General features: G+C 36.9%; 1 protein-coding gene across 4 annotated transcripts in view; it reads left to right on the top strand.

Annotated features, from left to right (window-relative positions):
• Nucleotides 1-23,620, top strand: part of ARHGAP21 (Rho GTPase activating protein 21) — a 113,224-nt gene that overhangs the window by 48,039 nt on the left and 41,565 nt on the right. For all 4 annotated transcript variants that reach the window (XM_059493718.1, XM_059493727.1, XM_059493736.1 and 1 more), the window contains 3 exons: nt 4,196-4,220; nt 15,204-15,296; nt 18,466-18,544. In XM_059493718.1, the coding sequence (XP_059349701.1) occupies nt 4,196-4,220; nt 15,204-15,296; nt 18,466-18,544 (197 nt within the window). The remainder of the gene's footprint in view (nt 1-4,195; nt 4,221-15,203; nt 15,297-18,465; nt 18,545-23,620) is intronic.

Below are 23,620 nucleotides of genomic sequence, written 5' to 3' on the forward strand. Positions count from 1 at the left end.
ATTCATTCCTATTTCTGTCTGATTTTGAAAAGGGAATAATGAAATGATTGGATACTGTAACACCTTTATTCATGGATTCAGTTACATATAAAGAGGGTAAGGATCATTTGGACCAAGCCCTTTTCCTGAATGGTTATATTAACCTGAATGGTTATATTCTCTTCTCTTCCTTTTAATGTCCATGAGGTGAAGCAAAAAAAAGTACAGATGTTACTGTTTACGGGTATTCATATGGTCGCTTTTGTAGAAATGTATGTACCTGAGTTATGGTACAAAAGAATGAAATTCACCTATTGTCATCCTGATCCTAATATGAGGCAAATCTGATTTCTCAGCTGTTAAGTAGGATCTTTGATCAGATAAGGTCACCAGCTAATTAGAGTCTCTGTCATTGATTGTAAGCTCAAGTATCAGTCCTCTCTCTTTCCTCATTGATCAAAATTGTAAGTGCCTCAGAAGTCACAGATGTTTCATTTTGCACTCCTCAAAGGGAGTATAATAACAATGAATATTATTTGGCTTTCTGTAGTAGCCTTGTCCCTCCTTCACACCTGAGGCTGCAGCCACTGCTGATATAAGACAGAGATGACAGCTGGATGTTGAAGATGCCCTTTACATAACAGCTGGAGTCTCTCAATCCTTGACCTGTTTCCCAGAGCCTCAGCCCCTTTGTTATCACAAGTGTCAGTGGGATGCTGGTGCTTTCCCTCTAGATCAGTGCAGAAGTCTCTATTGTTTACCTGAGGGTAAAAAGCATTTTACCTTCTTTATTTTAGTGTTTGTTAATTCCTCCCTGCCCCTTCCCCCCAAGGTAAGCTTGCTCTACGATCTCTTAAATTTTACTACAAATCGACATAAACTAGTAGAGGTAGTGAAAAGAAAGAAAAATATCTAATAGTGCTTTTGAACAATGTTTCCACATTCTGTAGGATATATATATATGTTTTTGATTTTTTTAGTACCGACTGTAGGTTCCCATTCAGAAATACTCATGTAAGTGTCTCCATTCAAAGTTCTGCTCCTGTGGCTTGTGTTTTGCATGTTTGAAAAAGCTGTTAATGAGTCAGGTGGAATCCTGTGGGAAGAGGAGGACAAGATTCTTCACAAGGGACAACAGTAGCATCTCAAGAACATAGAGCATAATATTCTTAGCCTGGAGGGTGTGGTAAAGATCACACCACAGCTGCATATTCCATGGGAATTGGAAGATAAGCTTTCTGTATGCTGGAGGATGCTGCTGCTTGGAAAGCCACTGAGGTGAATTTTCTTGGAAGCAAAGAACTGCCTGCCAGAGGATGTATTTGAGTGGAGAAGAGTGGGCATTACTTCATAAAATGTATAATCTGTTCTCTAGTTAGGTGTGTTGGAGGTGATCAGCTTTTAAATTTTGAGAGGTTCAGTGTTCTAGTTGTTAGTCTAATAAAACCTTTGCTCAGTTGTAAAGCCTTTTTGTTTATTGTCTGAAGAATTCGGTGCAAGGAAGGAGATCTAGGCAGATCTGTCTCCAAGATGTGGCTGACTGCTCTGAGTCCAAAAACACTCTTGTCTTGATTGCATAAACTCCTTGTAGGACTTCAGGTGATTTTTTTTTTTTATTGTGACACCCTTTCCCCATGTGAAAATGATTGGTTATGATCAATTCAGGGAAGTGAATCTGCTTATTTTAAAATGGAATGCTTTTATGTTGCATTTTGATTGTTTATTTTTTTGTTATGTATGTATATATGTATATGTGTATATGTATATATATATACATATATAATATTTTAATAGCTAATTCATTTAGCATTCCATATGTATGTAGTGGTGCAGGTCTAGGTCAAATTCAGGGTATTTTGCTAAGTTCTACTATCTTTTCATGGTTCCTGCACAAAACAACTATATAAGTACAAATCAAGGGTCTCTTTCTCACTGTAATTGGCCTTAATTAACTAACTTTTAAACACTGTGATAGGTTATGGAAAAAACTGTTGTCTGGTCAGTCTCTTGGGAGGGACAGTCGTGTGTGAAAAATGACCTTGGAAACTGAGGGTGTAATTTGACACACTTCATTTTGGCAGAAGTACTTGACCGTGCTTCTGTGGGGACATACACCAAACTGGGAATAGCTGCGCAATCAGGAATGACCCATTTATGTATTGTGCTTGCCTCCTTTCCCTTAAGAAAATTAATATGGAATGTGTGGAAGATTTCTTAAGCTAGCATTGCAAAAAGCAAGTGTTGCATAACGCCTTTAACATCAGGTGTTCATTAGGATTTGTTAGAAACTCAGTTTCTGCATGTGATGTTTTTTCTCCCAAGTTCATTTGCCTGAGAAGCAAGTAAGTGATAAATTCTTCTCCTCAGGTATGGATGCAGCATATACTGACATCTTGCCTTGTGTAAGGGGTGAATGTAGGAGGAAAAGCTGGTTTCAAAACACTTGTGTTATAAAGCCTTCATTCCATTTTTCAAAGACTGATCTCATTGGCTTGATACCATGTAAAAATAATGTTTTGCAGCTGTTTTTGGTACCAGAACTTTGCAGGACCAGTGACAAAACTGACAAAACCCACTGCAGTATTTAATAAATTATGATATTTCTACATTGGCTAAATTTTCTCTTAAAAAATATTTGTTATATAGCATCAAACCAAGTAGCCTCCCAAACATGTAACTCAGATTTTTCAGGTTATGAGTTCTAATATGTCAAGTCCTAAAGATGTCTTTTCACTTGACAGATAGGGCCACAACTCAGTATGTGCAGAAGTTACCCATGTCTAATTCTAGGCTGCTGATTATAGTTCAAAACCAGCTGACTGTTACAGAGCTTCAAGAATAAGCAGTCATGGTACTTACCTTCTAGTGTGCCATTTTTACCAAAGTATAGAGCAGACAGGACTGTCCAACTTAGAGATACACTGTTGGGGCACCAATAACATTATCATGGCTTTTTAAAAGTAGAATATATGCTAGATTTTTGTTAACTCTGTATTTTGGTTTTGGGAGAGTTCTTTTACTCTTTATTTCTTTGTCTCTTTAAGTTATCTTTCAAATATCTTTCAAAGCTCCAACAGAACTTTGTATTGTTGTAAGAAATTTCTTGCTCCTAGGACAGACTTGTCTTTTCCTCACCATTATATAGTGTTCATATCTGCATCATTTTCCTGTCGTTCTTCGAGACTTTCTCTCTTGAATGGATTGCTCAGGTCAGTGTGTAGTTGATTTGAGCTTATATAATTTGAAAAACATAGTGATTTTGCTTTAAATACAAAATAACTAGAAAATTTGAGTTAGTCCATCTAAAAGTAGGAGGAATTATCCAGGTGAAAATTATTTCTAAAATTGCTCCTTCTTTCTTTCAGGACAAAGCTGTTCTAATTAGCTGAGTAGTTAGAAATATTTTTGAAATACTGCCTATTAGTCTCAGAAATTGTATTTGATTAAGTATTTATTACTCTGTGAAGTTTAGAAAGCAAGCAGGTGTTTTCCTTGTTAGGTAATTTTGCTTCTTAAGTGGTAGAACTTTAAACAAGGTTAACCTTGGTGATCTTCATACCAAAATGTTGACAAGAAGGTAACATAAGTAATATTTTTTTATTTTTTTTTTAGTTTAAGCATGCCATTTTCCTCCAGTACTTTCCAGTTGTGTGATTTTTGGGATCAGTGAGCAGAAGGAGACTCTTCAAGGTTGTTACTAAATAGTGTTTGGGGTACATGTTTTCCTCTAGTAGCAGTAGTAGTACTGAAGGCAAAACAAACTTGGTTCAAATTTCAGGAACCATATTCAGACATTGCTTACAAAATATTTTGTATCTCTTGCATATGCAGCTTGAATGGTGAGGTGACTAAAGTGTAACCTTTCCTACCTGGCTTTCAGGGTGAAATATGCTTGCAACAGCGCAGAGTGCAGTATGAGGCTTCATGGAAGTATTTCATGGGGTTTAGTACATTTGTTTTCAAATAATCCTGTTCGTGTTGTTTCTGTGGGAATGTTTCATAGGATTGTGATTAGCTACCTTTAAAATAGCTATTACTCTACATTCTCAAAATAAGAGCCTTAATTCTCTAAGTTAAACAGTTGTAGAGAAAGTAGGAGGTACCAAAATACAGACTTTACCTGTACAAGTTCACTTCAAGTCTTTGTATCTTAGAGCTGCCTATGCATTTTTTCCATTTATTGAATTTTTAATATGCACTCTTTCTTCCTCTTTAGGATGAAGAGAATGGGAATAGACAAGGTATGTCTTGTTTTTACTGTCTTACAGATCCAGTATATTGAATGCTTCAACTGTGTAATGGACTTGAATTGTTACCTAAGAGCTTGAAATTTAAAATCACTTCAGTGTGAGCATCAAGCTCATTGATCAGTCACTTAATTCTAGGTTATGCCAGTCAGCTCCCCTCCATTTTCATAGCTTTCTCCTTCTCACGTTGCCTTTATCTGCTTTCTTTCTTAATTCACTCATGAACTTATTTTTTATAAATTTATGCTAAATCTTCATCAAAGAGAAATTGAAGTTTCTCTTTGATATTTAGCTATTTTCTCATCCATGCTTCCTGTTTGCTGATATCTTACTTTTCCTTTAAAAGAGTGAAAAAACACGTTGATTTAAGGAAGATGGTTTCCAGCTTGGGAGCCCATTCCCACTTTGTTTCCCCAGTCTGTCGTGATGGTGAGGTACAGGGGCAGTGGGATTTTGTGCATTGGGTTCCCCTGGTGCTCTGCCTGCCAGAGCAGTGCAGCTGGCTGGGGGACAGCATGGGCTGACTGCTGCTTCTGGTGGTGGCTTCTCATTTCTAGCAAAGCATGGGACCTGCTTCCAGTGTGCCTTTAAGTACCTCCTTTAGTTGGAAGACAAAGAATATATGTGAATTCCTGTTTCCATTTACTTTGTGTAGTTGTGATAGATTAGAAGCATTCTGGGAAATATTAATTTATTTGAACTTTCTTACTTTTCTCTTGGAAGCAGATGGATTCATACATTTCATCCTCCTAGTTTAACTCAGCTGTCATCACCTGTGTGTTAAGCAGTGAAAAGTTAATCTCTTCCTACTTGTTATCACTCCCTAAACATGAAGCATCCTTTATCTGTTTTGACTTAGGAAAAGTCAGGTTCCTTTAGGAAAGGAAGGGAATTGATCTTTTGTGCCAAACCAGTATGGAAAACACCACTTGTGGCCTAGAGAAAAAAGTTCTGTGGTGTTCTTGTTCTTGCAGGGAGAGCTCAGGCAGCTAAAGATGTAATGTAGGTCTGTTTATCTAAAATGTTATCTGAGAGGTATTTTTCAGTAGAGAAACAGCAGTGAACAAATCCTTGGTTCACCATGAGACCTGTCAAGGTGGAAACAATATTACTTTCTGGAAATTTTTATGTAACTTCTAATCCCATGAATCATAGCTCAACTATTGCTTATTTATAGCACCATGGTATGTTGTATGCCTTGAAATACAGATCAGAGGGCACAAATGCCCTGAAAGTTAACAGAGTTCTCATGAAGGAGAGAAGGTTGGACTTGTCCCGCTGGAAAGAGAAGAAACAACTGTGTGGCAGAGGATGTAGATGTCAATAAAAAATAACCTGCCAGTTTTGTGTATTAAACCTTTAAAAGCAGCAAAATGGGATGAAGTGTGTTAGACACTTTTCTCCAGCATTTGACATGATCTTTGGGGGTTATAGGGTGGATGAAGCTCTTTACATTGCTGCAGGTTGCCTGTTCCCAAATAAGGGGAGCAGGCAGCTTGTGCGGAGAGAGTGAGCAAAACTGCAGGTGTCATTTCACATGTTGGCAGCAGCGGTGTTTGTGCAGCAGCAGCAGCAGCAGGAGGGGCAGGAGCTCCGTGCCGGTTATCCCGGGGTTGCCGGAGCGCTCCGCTGCCGAGCTCGGCCCCGAACCGCTCCGCGGGGAACGGCGCGCCCGGGGCCGGGCGCTGCAGCCACCTGGTGGCCGGTCCCTGCATTGCAGCCAGATTGGGAAACGGGCTCTGTGAAACCCTGCCGAAATTAGCTGGAAACACCCTATTGAGAAACACGTCACTTTTCAAGTTTGTACGTGATAATTCTCTTAATTCGCTTGATCTTTCCTCTCTGAAAGACTAAGCTAAGGGGACCCAAGCATTTTGTTTTTGTGAAGCAGTGTGTGCCAGTACAGAAGTGTCGTTTTTTTGTGTCAGTTTTCAGTGAAAATTTATAATTACCCACCCTTTATGCTTTGCCCTTGTCATAGATTAAGCTTACCTGTTAAAAAGGAGGGTTTCATACCAAATTCAGCATTTATATATTTGATTAGGTGAGTGTGGATTAAAGCATCTCTATTGCTATTGCCTTTCATTGCGACCACTTGAATATTTTTCCAAAGGATCAAAGCACCTAATTAAGTCTAGAGGGCAGAAGATAAAAGCATGTACCCTGTTTGATGTATTCTAACAGTGAAAGAAATGTTTTTTATATTTTTTTAGGGTCTGGTATAGCATTTTAGTATTTAGTTAGTTCAAGCTCCTGGCTTGCATTAATCTTCCTTTTGGTAAGCAGTAAAGTTTCAAAGCATTTATAACGGAAGGTAATGCCAATTTGTCCAGGAGAGCTCTTAAATAGGAGTGACACCAGAGGGAGATGATGGCCTAAAAGCAGGTTTGGGTTGTCAGGCAAAGGAATTAGGTGTCTCCTGGTCACAGCATCCTCATGGTCAACAGCAGGGACAGAAGGGGGCCACCTCAGCTGTGCACATGAACAAGAGAGAGCCTACAGGACAACAGCATGGAGCTCTCGTGCCTTTTTCAGGAGCTGGCTGGAGTCCCTGCACACCCACCCAGAGGGTGGTGGAATCTCCCACAGGAGAGGGCCAGGGTGCTGCAGGGGCTGAGCAGAGACACTTTGGGAAGAACAGGCTGGGAGACCATAGGGCTTGAGTTGCCTTTGTGGTGCAGTTGTGAGGACAGCAGGGATGCATGGAGCTCTGGCTTGGGATGGTGAGGAGCTGGCTTAGAGCCTGTGGCCAGGGTCTGTGGCAGTGTCTTGGTGGGTGTCTGCTGCTGCCCTCCCATGGAAGAAGTAGCCAAGGCTTTCTTCAGACAAGCCATGGAGGCTTCAAGTATGCACATGCTGCTTCTTGAGGGAGACTTTAGCTAGCACCCTGTTATTTTCTGGAAGGGCATCAAAACAGATTTACCCCAAATATTTTGTTATTTTTTTAAGGTTATTAGTTCTTTTCGTACTTTCACTGCTCCAGGTTGTTGATCTTAAGCCAAGAAGTTGAAAGCCTTCTCTAACTGGGTGCATTTTATCAGAAGATACAGATTTTCCACTGTGGATTCATTGGTCACTGATTGGAAACTTTTATCAGCATATACTGCTTTCCAGGGAATCTGTTATACTGACCAGCCTGTATTACCTATTTCCTGGAGTTGTTATTCCCAGAAATAACTTGAAGTATTTATTTTGTGTGTTTTGAGGGTGTCTTGCTATCAGTTTGCTATTCTTCCTATTTTCTGGAGTTGCTCTGTTTCAATACTCAGTTATTTATTTAAGTGGTATCTCACAGGTAGAAGTCTTCCAGGAGAGCATTTTAGGAATATTTGGAGCCAGACTGAAAAATACCTATGCCTATTAAAAACCTAGCATTCTTATTAAAAACTTGCACCTCATTAGGTGTATCAAGACCTAATGAGTGGAGCTGGAGGAAAAGTTCATGCCATTTGATATGATTGTGCATTTAATATGATTCCATATCTTGTCCTTCAAACATTACTTAAGTTGTAAATGCCAAAACATAGGTTTTGTACATATGAAAGTAGTTTCTTGTAAATTGTCCTAAAACATGTTTTCCTTTAAAAAATTTTGGCTTGGTGATTGTGATTAAAGTGAACAGGGATGAGCATAAAGAAATAGAATGAAAGAAATTTTATTTTTCAATAGAACAAAGCTATTTTGTGTCTAACATAGTACCTGGGGATCCAATATCATTATAATCCAGTATCTTTTTTTCTTAATAGTATGATCTTGCTTTTTGTGCTTTTATCTACATTTCTATGTAGAAGTACCTGTAGCAACTAGGAGCTCCTTTTTCCATAAAAATTAAAGTAAACCTTAGGTACATTATTCAGTGTATTTTTCTGTAGAGTCCCAGTGTGTGCTTGTTAATGAGACCTTAGACATGTTTTCACTGAGAAGTCTAGAACATTAGATTTTATCACCAGGCTTTTTTTTTAATGTGCCTAAATATGTATAAAAGTTTCTACCCTTCAATTGTCTATGCTAAATAGTTCCAATTTATTAGCTGTCCTTCTTCAGCTCTGTGCAGATCTGCTCTGGCAAGGTAGAGCCTTTGAGAGAAGGGTGGAAAAAACACAGGAAAAGGTTTTTTTCCTGCATTACTGCTGCTTACATAAGGCCTGGAGTTTTTAATATTTCATTTCTTTTAACAGACTGTTGATTTCTGTACTGTAGTTTGTGTTCTCCCAGGATTTAATTTAATCCCAAGTTTTTTAACATCCTGGTCTATCGGCTCAGTCTGTTATGAAATAAACATATTGTGCCTGTGATGGTGGGAAGAAGGTAGGTAAGAACAAGAGGATGAATGTGAAAGCAAATATGTGGAAAGGTCATAGATGGCTGGGGTGTGAGGGTCCAAGGCATATGGTAGTAGAACTAGGAGTAAAAGACAAGAGGTGTTTAAGAGTAATGCTTCAGGATAGTGGGACAGTAAATTGCCCTTTTTTGTGGATTTTTGATCCAAGTTAATTTTTTAACACCTAAGTGTTGAGAATGCTAAAAGAGGGCTCACAGTTTTCCACTGAGACCAGAGCCTGGTGATTCCTTGTTCCCTTATAGTACATCCAGAATGTCTAATGGACTCTTTTCCAGCTTGTCACATGTATAATGTTTCTCAGTGGTTTCTGTTGAGTTCAAATCATCTTTGACTTTGAATAAAAACATGAAGTGTAGTTCCCAAGGATTTAAGGGAGAGTCCATAGATTGACCACTCTAGATAAAAATTGTATTGCTCTATGCTTATCTAATGACTGTAGTAAATCCTCTAGACTAATCATAGATTAAATTTTAAACTTAAAAAGGTTTCATTTGAGAGAATTGAATGAAGTCATAGTAATGGCAAATAATGCAGTGAGAAAACAGTTTTTGAGAGTTTGTAACTAAGCTGAACCTGTGTTACATATTTTCCATAACATTGCCAAATTATTTTCTCATCTTCTCCCCCTACCTTGGCACGTAGATAGGGTTGAGGTTGTATTAGTCAAATGGTTTACAGAAAAGTAAGCGAAAGAAGAAATACCATTTTGGAGTTGCCTAATCAAAATGCCAGAGGTGCTTTGAGAAATAAGTATGTATTTTTCCTGTGTTAGAGAGTTGAATGCCAAGTGGTTTTCTGCTAAATGACTCAACAGCACTAATTTACTTATCACATTCTTTCAGGGGCTCATCCCTGGCACTGTATTTCAGCTGGTGTTTTTCGGTTGAGTTGCTTTGAGCTTGACAGTGGGTGAAATAAGCTCTGTTGGGACTGGGTTGAGACCTTTGGGCTCCTTTTCCAGAGTAGATTGCTAGTGGAGAAATGCTTACTATGTATGAAATTCACTTTGCAGATTATAATATGCAGAATGAGCTGTAGTTGGCCCCCTTCAGTTAGATGTAATCCAGACAGATTTGTGATTTATATTTAATTAAATACAATCTCAGTTAATAAATGTAAGTTCTGCTGTAGTTTCAGCAACCTTTTTTGAGTAGTTTGGGAAATGATTAACAGGTTTTTGATTGAGTAATCAATTTGAAGCATTTGCCATGCTGTATCTCTTCCCCTGAAAGGCATCCCAGGAATCAGTGTCACTCAGCATTGTTGAACCAGTGGAGCTCACATGCCTTGGATACCCAAAAGCATACTTGTAGATCTCCATGCTCAAGAGGAATGTTCCTCCTGCTTGAGTCAGAGAAAGATGTGCATAAGAGCCTGTCTTAATTGATTAATCTGAGGTGTTTCATGAGGCTGATTTCTTAAATGTAAAAGTGTAAGTCATCCTTTTGCTATCTGCTGAGCATAGGGCTGGGAGTAAAAATGTTCTACAATAAGTTATTTTACAAACTTCTGTAGACTTTATTGAATCCCTGTGTTATGAGGATTTCTGAGCACAGTTCAGCTGTCCTGAACAGAAGAATTTTTTTTCTCCCCTTGAGGAAGAGGAGCAGTGGCATGTTTTTAAGCAGTGGCTAGTTGGAGAGATTTTGTAAGAAAGTATGTACTATACTGTGTTTCAGCACTTGCTGGTTTGTGTTCTACAGGTCTAAAGGAAGAGCTCTGTCAGCAATAGCACTTTGGCATGAGATTGTTTTTTCTTTTTTCCTTTCCTATTCAGAATGTAAAGGTTGTACTTTTCATAGTCTTTATGACTCAGATGTTTTAATCTGTGTTTTATATCAGAAGGTTAATGACTTCAGAGAAACGAGGTGCTTGTTGCTATGTTGTAGTGTGTTGGTAGATTAGATAGCATAACTTCTGCCATGTCATTTTGTTTTCCAGGTGAATCATAGAGCATACAGTAATACTGTCTGGTCTGCAGGGAGTAATTTAAAAGCTAAGTCATGGTTACTGCATTTGACACAATACTAGTTATGTTCCTTGTAGCAGCTGTATTTCAAACTAGATTTTTAGGGGATTAAACTAGAATTGGCACCTAGATAAAATTAATTTCTATGTCAAATTTGGGGGAGTTAGGAGAAGCCTTGCAGAATATCACCCCCTAGATGTAAGTCAGTTTTAAATGTTACCTAGTCTTAATTCTATTGTTCTATTTAAAAGTAGTTTTTTAAAATATTTTCTTTTATCAGGGAGAGCACATTTGAATCCTATGATTTTATAAATGTGATGGTTGCTAGTGCAACATATTCCCCTCTGCCTCTTGAGGCCTCTTAAGCATTTGTCAGGAAAGCTTCCTTGTAACTTTGCCATGGGAGACTTGTTTTCTCCTGTCAGGCTGTGAAGGCATTATTGACTTGAAGTCTCAGCTCCTAGATCCAGGCAGTGTAAAGGTTAGATCATGAATGATTCCATGATATGTGCTATGAATAAAGTCTTTGTTTTGCAGTCATTTGAACAAAAGCTAAAACAAGGCACTAATTTTAGTTTCTAGATTTTACTGTGATCTCTGTGGTTATTGTAGGTGGCATGTAGTCTCTGATTTATTACAAGATTTGCATAGAGTTATGAAAAAGCATATTGGCTCAGAAAAATCTTGTTTCAATACATGGGTTTTCTATATTTGTCTTGCATTTGATTTACACATGTTAATGCTTCTTCAGGCTACTTTTTCTTTGGTTGTCTAGGCTAAGGACCTTATTATTATGACTCACCTGATTCCTTACTATCCTTGTTGAAGCCAATGAATTTTTGTCTTGAGCCTTCTCGGTACTTGGGTATTTATTTTTTTTCCGTATTTCTGATGATGCTGGATCTCAGATTAAAAATTCAGACACCAGTTTGCTTACTCTAAAGTAATATTTTCATTTGGATAACATAATTGAAGGGAGTCATAGCACTGCAAGCAGTATTTTAGTTGTACTGTTAGCAAAACTACACTACTGGCTGGACAAAAACTTGCCTTTGAATTTATACTGACTGGTGACCATTTAGTCATGCTGGAAATTTTCATGTGCTTACAAAAGTGATACAGGAAAGGACAACCTGATGGGCTTTTTCAGTTTCAGATCAGCTGAGTTGTGTACTTACGAGCTTTATTTGCTTTTTTCTTTTTATTGCCCTAATGTAGGAATACTTATTTCTTTATAGCTACATTTAAGAGGGAATGAAGTACAAATGAAGTTGTGCTTTTCATCTGTGCTGTTTCCTTGCATATGTGAATGTATTACTGGCAGCTCACACTTTGTTCTTTGTGTGTGCATGATGTCTTATTTTTCATTTGCCATTGAAGATTTGGGAGAATTTGTTGTATTTGCTGGTAGCCTGCAAGATAATGCTCAATTACAAAGTATTTTGATTTGTTTACAAAAGTATGGAGGAGAAGGAGGAGGCAGAATCACATGCAGTAATGAGCACTGGAAAAGCACAAATAAGGCTTATATGTCTTACAGACTAGAGGCCTGAGGTGCTTTTGCTGTTCTTTGTTGTATCACCTTGTTAGGAATCGCTGGCATGCTCGAAAAAAAATTTGGCCTTTTCAGTATTAAAAACAAAAATCATGAATCCTGACAGTACATAGTGCAGACCTGGAGAACTTAGTGTAAAACACTTGGCTGTGATATTCTCTTCTAGGTTGTGGTGTTCAGGAGGTGGGCAGTTTAGGCTCTCATTTCTAGGCAGCATTTTGCTTTTGCCTGATAATTGGGTGCAGACAGGACCACAGGGAGATTTAGGCATAATTTAATCAGAGTGTAGTGAATGTTAAATTTTGAGACATGAGGTGAGTTATTAGATAATCCATTTTGCTTGCGATTTATTTCTATGATGATTGAGTATACATTTTCAAGATTTATTCCCCTCAGCTGGTCTGAAAAAGTACTGTTAGCTTCTGTCAAAAAATATTGCTTAGCTTTGCTTGAGTTTCAAACTCCAAGTATAAATGTACATTGAGGTTATGTATTCAAGGAAGTTCATTTCTGTGTTACTATTAAAAAAGATTTGGTTTGTATCCAAATGTGTAGAAGATCAAGGAGAAGTGAAGAACACATATTTATCTACCAGAGCTTGAGAGTTCTAAGATTTCTTCTTGTTTCTACTTGTATTTGGATAGTGCTGAATTGTGAAATGAATGTGCAAATGTAATCAACATTTTGAACCTTTTATCCTAATTTTTTCCCCTTAAATTGATTTTTTTGTTTAGTGGTTGACCTTTTTTGGGAAGTAAGAATGACTGTTTAATATAGCCTCCTTCTGCAAGTAGGACAAAAAGCCAAGTTTAATATGCAATTAGCTTTCTGAATTGATTGATAAAATAGCTGTAGAAATGTGAAGTGAGTGCCCATAATGTGCCTGGTGTAGCTGACAGGCAGGTCAGATGAAAGGGAAGGCTGCAGTCTCGGTTCTCCATAAATTGTGGCAAGTTTCCCCTCTTACTCAGAAGTGGGAAGTGTATTAAAGGAGTTCTGTGTTGCATACTGAATGGGAGTAGCTTTATCTGCCTGACCTCTTGATTTGCATGTTCAGGTATGGACAAGGCATAAAGCAGCACTTGAGTGTTAAGCAAACTAGCAGTAGGTCGCTAACATTTTTTGAAGAGTATTTTATAAAGGAAGCTGAGATGTGATAAATGTGCTGTGGAAGCTGTATTACTTTTATTTTTCTTGCCACTTTAGGAAAATGTATGTGTCTTCAGTAAAAGATAAGTGGCAGCACTGGGAAGGACGTTTGGTGGTCCTGTAAAAGGTCATATTTTAACTTCATTCTTGCAAGCGGTTGAAGCAACCTTTTGTTCATGGCATCTGGGTAGATTAATCTTGGAGCTTCTCTAAACTTTCTGAAATGTTACTGGCTTTTTAAAGGACAAGACTCATCACATGTTCAGTGTCTATTTAAATCTGCAAATTAAAAATGACAGATATTAACTTTGGCTCACAAAGAGCGTTTTGTAGCTGTATCCTGCTAATCAAATTTTAAGTATTTGGGGACTGAGCTGCCAGCTGGAGTTTCTTGATTTGTAATTCAGTTGCTTTATATATAGTATTTATCTGATTCTATCAAATAAACTTTTTGATTATTTGCTCCCAATCTGGAACTATTTTGAGAAGGCCATTTAGAGCCATTTTGTTGAACTGTTTTATGGTAAAATGGCAGGACACTGAGGATCTGCACAATAAAGGCATTAGGCTAAAACCAGGATCTGAAAAATTGAATCAGAGTCACAGAGTGGTCTGGTTTTTTGCAGTTTATTAAAGTTTTTCCAACGAACTTTGCCCACATGGAAACTGAACTAAAAAAAAGAGGTTAAGGGGGCACCTTATTAGTATTCAATAAATACTACTGTGATTTATTAAATGTTTTAGGTGGAACATTTAAAGCTGTGGGGAAAGTACTTTCAAAAGCCTAAGCCGAAGACTTGTGCCTTAGTCAAAGGCCAGTCATTTCAGAAATGATTAGAACCTAATAATGCCAGTTTTAAGGAGTTACTTTTATCAGCAATGCCAATTTTAAGTAATACCTTTTTTCTTTCATGCTGTTCCTTCTTTTTCTAAGCCTCTCTCCACCAAGCCAGGGTTTCCTGCTAAACTGGAGCATAGACCCAGCTTATTTTTGCACTGTGTCAGTTCCCTGGCTGGCTCCTCACACAGCCTCCAAAGGTGGCATTTCCTTAGCTGGGAGTGTGCAGCAGGGATGGGAACTGGAGCCTGGAGCTGGGATGGGCCAAGGCTGGCAAAGCCAGCTCTGACACTGTGAGACTGTGTGGATCTGGCTGGAGCCTTTCAGGTTCTGCCACTGCTTCTGTGAGCACTGAACCATGCAGGGCCATAATGGATGCATTTATTTATTTATTATTCATTATTTATGGAAGGTTTTCTTTGTGAGTATTTGGGGGTTTGGGGGGTTTGGTTTTGGTTTTTAACTTCACTGGTGAAGCTCTAGATGCTGTAAAATGGCTTACTCCAGCTGTGTGCAAATGTAGGACAGATGTACTGTATTTCAGCGTGCTGTATAACCCTGGAGTTTTTTGTTTATTTTACTGTACACACCCCCACCCTCCTATCTTGATTTTCAGAAGCTTTGGCTACTTAGCAAAGAATGACTTAGCTTTGATGACAGGCATGTAAAACCGAAAGGTGCCTGTGTTTCTGGAAGTATAGAACTTAAGTGTGTATTGAGAAAGCAAGAAAATACAGCTGTACGTGGTTTTTAACTACTGTAGATTAACTTCAAATTATATATAGAGACATATACAGCATGTGCAGACATATGCTGTGTATATAATTTGAATTATAAATTTCTTTTTGAACCTTGGTAAATCTTCAAGAAAACTTTATACTTCATCTTGGAGGTTCTGAAGAACACTGTTGGAAAATCACTTTAGTGGTTCATGAGAACTGTAAATCAATGTTTTTTCCATCTACGGGAAGATTTTAAAATTTTATTTTTCACTTTCCATTACATTACTATTTCTTTGTATGTCTCTGTGAATGCAGCAGGATTGCATCCCAAAGTATTTTAAAATGAAAACGTTGTAATGCAGTACAATGAAATGCAATTAAGAGATATTCTTTCTTTCTCAGGAAAACAAAGAAATAGACTGGAGCCAATGGATACCATATTTGTTAAACAAGTTAAAGAGGGTGGACCTGCTTTTGAAGCTGGGCTGTGCACAGGTACTGTTCAATAGCATGTTCATGCACATTATGTAAAATACATATAATTTAAGTTTGCTACTACATAGTTCTATCTTCCATTTAAACCTTGTTCTTTCCTGTAGAAGCTTTTAAGTTGTCCTCCAGTGTTTTTCACCTTGGAACCTTGTTTTGCTTATTAAGGCATCAAAGTCCTAGTCCTTCTGATTTGCTGTCTTAAAGAGAGTAACAAAATACATGAAGAAGAGGGAAAAAAGGAAAATAATACCCGTAAGCTCGTATTTCTTTGGTTTGGGACAAATTGGTAACCTGAAAACATTCAGGTCTTTGTACATGAAATAAAAGTTTTCTACTCTACCTCCTTTAAATCAAATAGGAACAGTCCAAGTCTGTCTATTCTTACAAAATTCTTTTCAATTGCTCATTTAATCAAACTGGAGAGCAGGAAACATGGAGGTTTTTTTGTGAACTGGTTCATATGTTAAGTGCTGAAAGAAAACAACCAAACAGTATTAGAATAGAAAATCTTCCAGGTGATAAAGTTACATATATAGATGAATGCCAGTATGAACACAAGTTTCTTAAAAAGGTGGCAAAGCTTCTATTCTGTGAAAGGCTTGTGCTTGTGTCAATAATGGGATGTTGATATATTTTTAGAAAAGTTATATACCTCAAATTGACTGGAATAGAATAGGTTTTGTATGTTCTTCCTAAAGAAATACAAAGTTCCTAGGTTGATCAGTTTAAAAACAGTTCTAGATCCCACTTGTACACCATAAGGATTTCAGGGTTTTTTATAATTCCTCCTTAAATAGTTATTTAGAGAAGGGGTACTTTGGCAGAATTTGATTGCTATTATATAAAGATGTTTTGGCTTGATAAAACGCAGCATATGTTGAATTTGTACAGAGGAACCATGTTAATTTCTGCGCTGTTCAGTGTCTGCCAAATTGAGAGAGATAAAATCTGTAGAGAATTTTTGTGGTGGTTTTTTTTTTTTTTTTTTTTTTTTTTTTTTTTTTTGTTTTGTTTTGTTTTTTTTTTTAGTTATAGAAGAGATTTTTAGGAGCCCAGAATAAAGAGCAGAAAATAAATGAGAGAAGACATTTTTAATAAGTAGAATCTTCTTAAACACACTGCTTATAGCAGTTACATCTAATTAGGTCATGCCAGTATTTCTTGTTTATGAATTTTAGGGTGAAATATATTACTATATCTCTGTCTTGGTATTATAAAACATTTAGGGAATAATCAGCCAGGTAGATTGCTTAACCTCTCATGCAGACACTGTATACATTTCTTATTTTGTAGAATCAACTGTTATTGTTGTTACCTGGTTTTGTTTGTTTTTTTTTTCTAATGTAATTTTGCTCTATTTCATGGTCACACCAATGAAAACACTTGAATATTCAATATGAGTTTAGGAAATTGTTTGTCAATTCTTGTTTCACTCCTGTGGGGTCCTTTGTAATACTGAAAGTTCAACATATGTTTCATCACTGGTGATAAATGAGCTCCATTTCAGGAGCTTACTTGTCTGCTTCTCACCAGAAAACTTGAAATATTCTGGCAAATTTGAGGAATAGCAAAAGATATCTTAAATATAAGACAGAATATAAAATTCAGAAGTATTTTTGAATACTCCTGTAAAATCATCTTTATTAGAGTTAGAAAGGTAATACCTCTCCCATATTTAACCTCTAAGGCATTTAATTAAAAATAACATATCCTGGAGTTCATAAATACTAGAAATATTGAAACATGAACAGCCAAAACAGATCTGTATTTCCCATGTCTTGATCTTCGTGCTGTCATTTATCTTTATGTAGGAATATAAAGAATTAAGTGTGTGTGGACGGGGCATTCTGATTAATCTCTACTTTGATCAAAATATGTAGCAGGCTACCAGACTGATGGAGAGCTGTTAGAAAAAGCCTTCATGTTTCTGTGTCCTTTTTTGCACTACAGTTTTGCACTGACTTCCCTTCCTATGGATCTGAAACAGAACAAAGTTGCACTTGCAGAGTTGCTGTGCTCATGTCATTTATGTAACCAATTCTGCAGTGTGTCCCCATCAGATCTTTTGGCAGATCCATGGGATGCCTATTTCAAGTAGACTTGTGTCACTGCTGTGTGTAATCTAGTCTGCTTCTGTGAAAAAATAAAAGCTGCACAAGTATAGATAAAATTATATGACCTACTCTAATGATACTCCAATTATAGTTTTTTAGTGGGAATACTGAGTAAAGATCTGTGGCAATGTAGCCCACATAGCAGGCTGTTCTTAAACAACCTGGAAAAGAGCCAGTTGAAGTCCCAGAGAAGGATCTGGTGTGTTCTGGGGAAGTTCTGCAGTATGACCTAGCCAGGATTCAGAGCTTGTTGCCACCAAGCTTTCTTTCATTGCTTAGGAAGCAGGAGAGAAAACTCAGGGTTCTTTCAGGCAAGAAGGTAACTGGTGGATGAAGGGGAGTAGGTAAACTTTATAAGAAAGTTGAAAATATCATACCAGTTTATTGGCATGATGTTTTACCTTGTGTGCAGACAAAATTAAAAACTCAGATCTGTGTAGTTTGTTAATCCATGGGGTTTGTGTGGGGAACCTCCACAGAGCACAAGTATTTAAATCATTATTGTCCCCAAGACAGGGTGGGTAGTCAGAGTGAACAACTTTTTCCTTGCTTTGATTTGATTTGATCGTGCCAGAAAAACAAAAAGGGCTTTTAAAAAGTTTCTGAAGCAACGTTGAAAAAGCCATTCCCTTTGCCTCATTTTGCACAGGTCCTTTCTTTCAGCTTCTCCTCCTCCAGTAACTATTTCAAGCTCCCTGTCTGTAATCCTTCAGACCATTTTCTCCTCATTAGGAAATTCAAGATACCTTTCTGCTCTTCTGATCAGAGATGTCTTAGATACCATTTGGTCAAAAGAGCAGGATAGGTTTTTCATCACAGGCTAAAAATAGCTCTACACAATATATTTCACAATTAATTTATGAGAGTGTATTAAACTCTAAATGAGGACAGTGTTACAAAATATTTGGAGAAATCTTTTTTGATTTTTGAGGCAGACATTTTACCTTGAATTTAACATATGGGTGTTCTTTATTTTGTGAGGTATAGAAATACAAAATAAAAACTGTTTTACAAACATCTAGACAAAATAATTTCAGTTATAATTTTTCCCTCTACAGGTGACAGAATTATAAAAGTCAATGGAGAAAGTGTTATTGGGAAAACATATTCTCAAGTCATTGCATTAATACAGAACAGGTAAGATAATGGTATTATCATTATATTGGTATATAATAGTATTATGATTATCAATTAAGTATTGTATTATCATTATACTTCTTATATACTGAGCATGAAGTGCCCGTTTACAGTAGTTTTGAAAAGTCATCGTATTACTAATTCTTCATTAATACACACTCAGTTTTATTATTCTTTTTTTCATATATTTGCTGCTTGCTGAGAAGAGTTTGAGAATAGATGTGCTGAATTGTACCACAGTCTTTTTGTTGTTGGTACTTGTCCCTTATTAGCAAATAACACCAAGTGTTATAGAGGAAGTTTGAACTGAAATAGATTAGGTATTTATACATGTGTCAATTGGAAAAAAAGATTATAAAATCACCTTGCTTATGAGATCTAAGAACTAGAAATCAACATATCTGGTGAAGGAAAAATTTATGCTAGTGTACATGTGCACGATAGCTGCAGTAAGTCTTTGCTTTCCTCTGTTTTGCAGCAGATTATGAACTTTGCTCAGATTTGAGAAAATACTGATATTTACTGCTCCTTTAACTTACAAGCACTTGTGAAATTATGTCTGTGCATGAGTCTAGACACTCTTTCATGTCTCATGTCTGCTTCTTTTTTACAGTTTTCTTGGTGTCAATTTCTGTTCTATAGCAACAAGTTTTCAATATATTACTGAGTTATGTGGCAGAAGGATGTATTATGATCAGCATGAAAGAATGTTTTCTAAGTACATCTCATGGGTCATAATTTTACTGGCTCGTCATGTGTTAGATATGCTTACTGTTTGGAGAAGAAAAAATCAGATTCTGATTTTACTATTTCAGTGATGTCTTCATTCAAGGTTTTGTTCAAAATGTGTCCACCTCGGGTGGTTTTTGTCTGTGGTTTTGTTTTGGATGTTAGTTGTTATTTTGGGTTTTTTATAAACAACAAAACTGTATTCAGAGATGTGATGGACAAGGTAGACTGAAACATGTTCTGTCACTGGACATAACATAGCCATGGATTGTTTCTTTATTTTGTATTTTTACAAGCAGCACTATTGTACAATAGTGTATACCCAAGATACATTGTATGCCCAACTACATAGATCAGTCAATCAACTCTCTTGATCCAAGAAAGAGACCAGTCACATCTTTGAGTGCCTTGTGTGGTCAGTGATTCTTAACTCTAGGTGTGCCTGTGAATGGAGTGTATTTTCAGTGAGTGTAGGTAGTGACCTGTTCAATAGGACTGAACCCCTGCCCCCTGTGGGTGAACTGGGGACCCCTGAACAAGCCTTGTCAGTGATTTTCTAGTGCAGCCAGGAAGGATGTAGCACACTGCTGCATCTATCCCCCTGATTTCCATCAGGGCAGGGAGGATGAAGGGATGCTATTGTGTTAGGAGAGAACAGTTTGTTTTCTAAAGCCAGATGTGTACATCACAGAAGATCGTAACAAAAGGTCATGTGTATCCTTGAGCATTTTATACAGCATATTCAACCATCAGGAAGTCTACAGCTGAACCTCTTAGGATAAACAGATAAATATTAATTCTGATCTGTAGTGAGAGCTCAGACTCCACATCAGGTGTATCTTGTAGCTTACAGACAGTACTTCTCATGTGCCAGAAGAATCAGCTGTCTCTCATTCTTTGCTTGAAAACAGTATTTTTGAGCTCAGAGCAGTTTGGTCTGAATATAAGTTCTTTTACTTACTATGCTGCCATTTCATGGCAAATAAAATGGCATTATGGTACATGCTGCTCTTGCATTAGCATTGCCACCTGGGCCAGACTGATGGTCTGTTATGCCATTATCCTCTGTGATAATACCCAGTAAAGATTTCTTTGAAGTCTGTGAAAACACTGAAACCACAGAGTGATTGAGTGGTCAGATAATACCAGCCCTCTTTCTATAAATCCTTGATTCAGGAAGTTGCTGAAACACAGGGTTTATCTTCATTGATTTAGTAATTCTTCATAGGTTGGCCTTGCACAAATTCACTCTTGAGTGTCTTCACATCAAAACCACCCAGTGATAACAGTTTTTGTTGTGTTTTTGTGTCTTTGCTGATCTTTCATCCAGCACACCTTGGCTGCTTTAGTTGGCCTTGTGAAGGCAACTTGCTGAAAGGCTTTTTGAAAGGCAGAGTTGTCTGCTGAAATATTTTTTATTAATAAAGATGTTTTCTTCATAGTCTTAATGTGTTATATGTTGGTTTTCTAGACATTTTAATTGCTGTACTTTTATTGTTTTAATTACTCATTCAAACATATTGATGACAAAATGCTTATTTTGTCATTTTACTCCTCATCAGAGCAGTTTTTGAGGTTACAACACATTTTATCCTCTTCTCTCTAAAGAGGGGGCTTCCCCATTGCTCACTGTTCAGCTGTTTGCAATAAAACTCAGTGCAGGCTGGCAGATCTTTTTAGATTACTTCTGTGGCTTCATTTTTCTAGCTGCTTATGATTTTTCTAAAAAGTTGTTCAATTTTAGCTGCTTATCTTCATTATATAATGCTGCAGACATCAGAACTTAGCTGCTTTGGGTGAAATGATACCCTTATCTTCCAGTGGGACTTAAGGATGGGATATAATTCAGATATGCTGAACATTACTGTTCCCAGAAAAGTTTCAAGCTGTGTCTAGAATGTTTTCTATTTTCCTCTGCTTGGAGATAGCAAAAAATCTAAAGTTACAGTAGTTATTTCCTCTGGGAGATAAAAGGCACACCTCAGAAGAGTTGGTAGAATTAACTACAGTCCTGTAAGATTAATCATGGCTACACTTTTAACTCTATATTTCCTACTTTTTGCCAACAGTTGCTGGTTTGGTCCATTAAGAATTTATTCTTATCTGTTTACATGTATAATCAACTTGGAGATATATGGATTGCTAACATAAACTCTGTAAATTATTTATTATTCCAAATAAAAGAAGAAACATTGATTTGCAACTTCTCTTTCCTTCCCCTTTTTTTCTTAAACTGGGGAATTTGAATGATTGTCAATTCTGCTGGTTTCTCCTTTCAAACTGTTCTTGAAAGTGTTTGGATTACTCAGAAATGTAGAGAGTTTAGCTACTGAATCTGTTTCATTAATACAAAATAATGCATCAGAAGATAGACTTTATGATTACTGCTTTAGTTTGATGACTTGGAATCAAGACATTTGAATTTCACTCTCAGAATGTGTAATTAAAGTAATTGGAATGATAAATACTTTTGAGAATTCTGAGTACTGTGTCTGGTGCTCCAGTGTAGACTATCAGTTTCTGTGTCGTGGTTCTTACTAACACTTTCTAGTTCATAATTTGCATTTACAGGATATTGTACAATAAACCAGAAGTCTTCCTTAATACTTTTTGTTTCTGATATGAGAAATAAAAAATGTCCTTAGAGCATGTCTCAACATACGAAGTAAGAACATCCAAATTGTCTCCAAAAGGCAATTGTCTCTTCAGGCAAACAGGAATAGAATAGTTAAGTAGTTATTAGAGTTACATGGAAAACATTGTTTCTGAATGGAACCTTTTAGTCCTCTGAATGTCTTCAAAGAAGATGCTAATTGTGTAAATGGATTTAATCCCTTTCTTAAAAAGGGAGAGGAGGAGAAACATGCAAAATATTTCAATGAGTATGGTTTGTTCTGTGTAAAGTTACATTTTTTAATATAAAAAGTACTTCAAAAGGAGCAATGCTATCATAATTTTGACATCCAAGGTCTTAATCCTGCAAGTAAACAGTTGCTTGATGTGATATTTACATCCATGTGTAGAACTGAAATCTGAACACTTTGTTAAAAATGTCTCAAGCTGTTTATGCATTCAGTCAGTATGGGAAATGCTATTGTAAGTGCACAGCAAGTCAATACTCCTTTGTTTCTTATAATTCAGTATTTTAAAATAATCTTAACAAGGCTTTTGAAGACTTACTTTTACCTGATATGCGGGGACTTAAAAAAAACCAACTTAAATCACTACTAATCTTCAGTTTTTAGACTAAAGTAAATTTTATGCTGCTTGGAGAACACTTTTTTCCAAAATGAATAGTAGTTTAAAAAGATTGTGAAACCAAATACTCGTACTCTGCTTTTGGAATTCAGCCTTATGTCTGTGGTTGCTAGAAAATGGAAAAGGAACCACAATATAGAAACATTTTTCATATGAGAAAGCATAATAAATCACACATTACATTTTGAGATGATGGCTTTCTTTTCTGCACAGATAAACTGAGGTCCCTTGTCAGTGCTTTCACAGGCTGATTGCTGTGCCCTGCAGCTGGGCCAGTCTTTGTGCTGGCTTTGTCTTTCCTCACCTAATGCAGTGAACTAACCAGTACAGATGAGCTGATTTCTGAGATAGCCACTTAGCTTGCATTGATACTTACGCTGATACTGGTCAGACTTTTTTTTAAATCCTTTTTTTAATTCTTACATGTGAGATTTCTAAGTAATGGTCACAGTAACTTCATTTTGGTTTTTTTTGCCCTCATTATAATAGGCTGTACATTAGTCTTTTGTAGTCCTTCTCTGTACCTGTTCCATTTCACATTTAATGAATGTGAACAGATTATTCCATTATCTCAGATGAGATAATAAATTCACCTGTTCTGTATCCAATGTTGCAAGCATATGCTTTTCTCTTGCTTGTGAAAATACCTTATTCTGGTAGATACCAACTGTGAATTTCACTGTTTAAAATATTCAAGTGAGTAGCTGGTACATTGTACATTCAGTGTCCTGGTTTTCCTTGTGTTTGAGTCACACTGATAGAACTATTCAGATTCCTGGATCTTTATGCCACTGCTGCTGCTTGTTGTTTCAGCAGCTCAGATGACAAATGGAGCACTCAAATAAGAAGTGTTTTTCATCCATCTTTCAGATATCATGTGAATGACTGTTTAAGTTGATCCTTCTAGGAGGTGATTGGAGTGGAAAGGTGTAGGTCAGTACTGGCCTTGGTATTGCTCCTCTTTGCAGATGAAGTGGTGATTATTATGTCACCACAGCAATTTTAAAGAAGTGCTAAGAAACTTTAGTTTTAAATTGAAGAAAGAGGAAAGTTTTAGCTTTTATTCACAGATTTGTCACATTATTTTGT

The sequence above is a fragment of the Ammospiza nelsoni genome, chromosome 1, assembly GCF_027579445.1.
Source record: "Ammospiza nelsoni isolate bAmmNel1 chromosome 1, bAmmNel1.pri, whole genome shotgun sequence".
Taxonomy (NCBI): Eukaryota; Metazoa; Chordata; class Aves; order Passeriformes; family Passerellidae; genus Ammospiza; species Ammospiza nelsoni.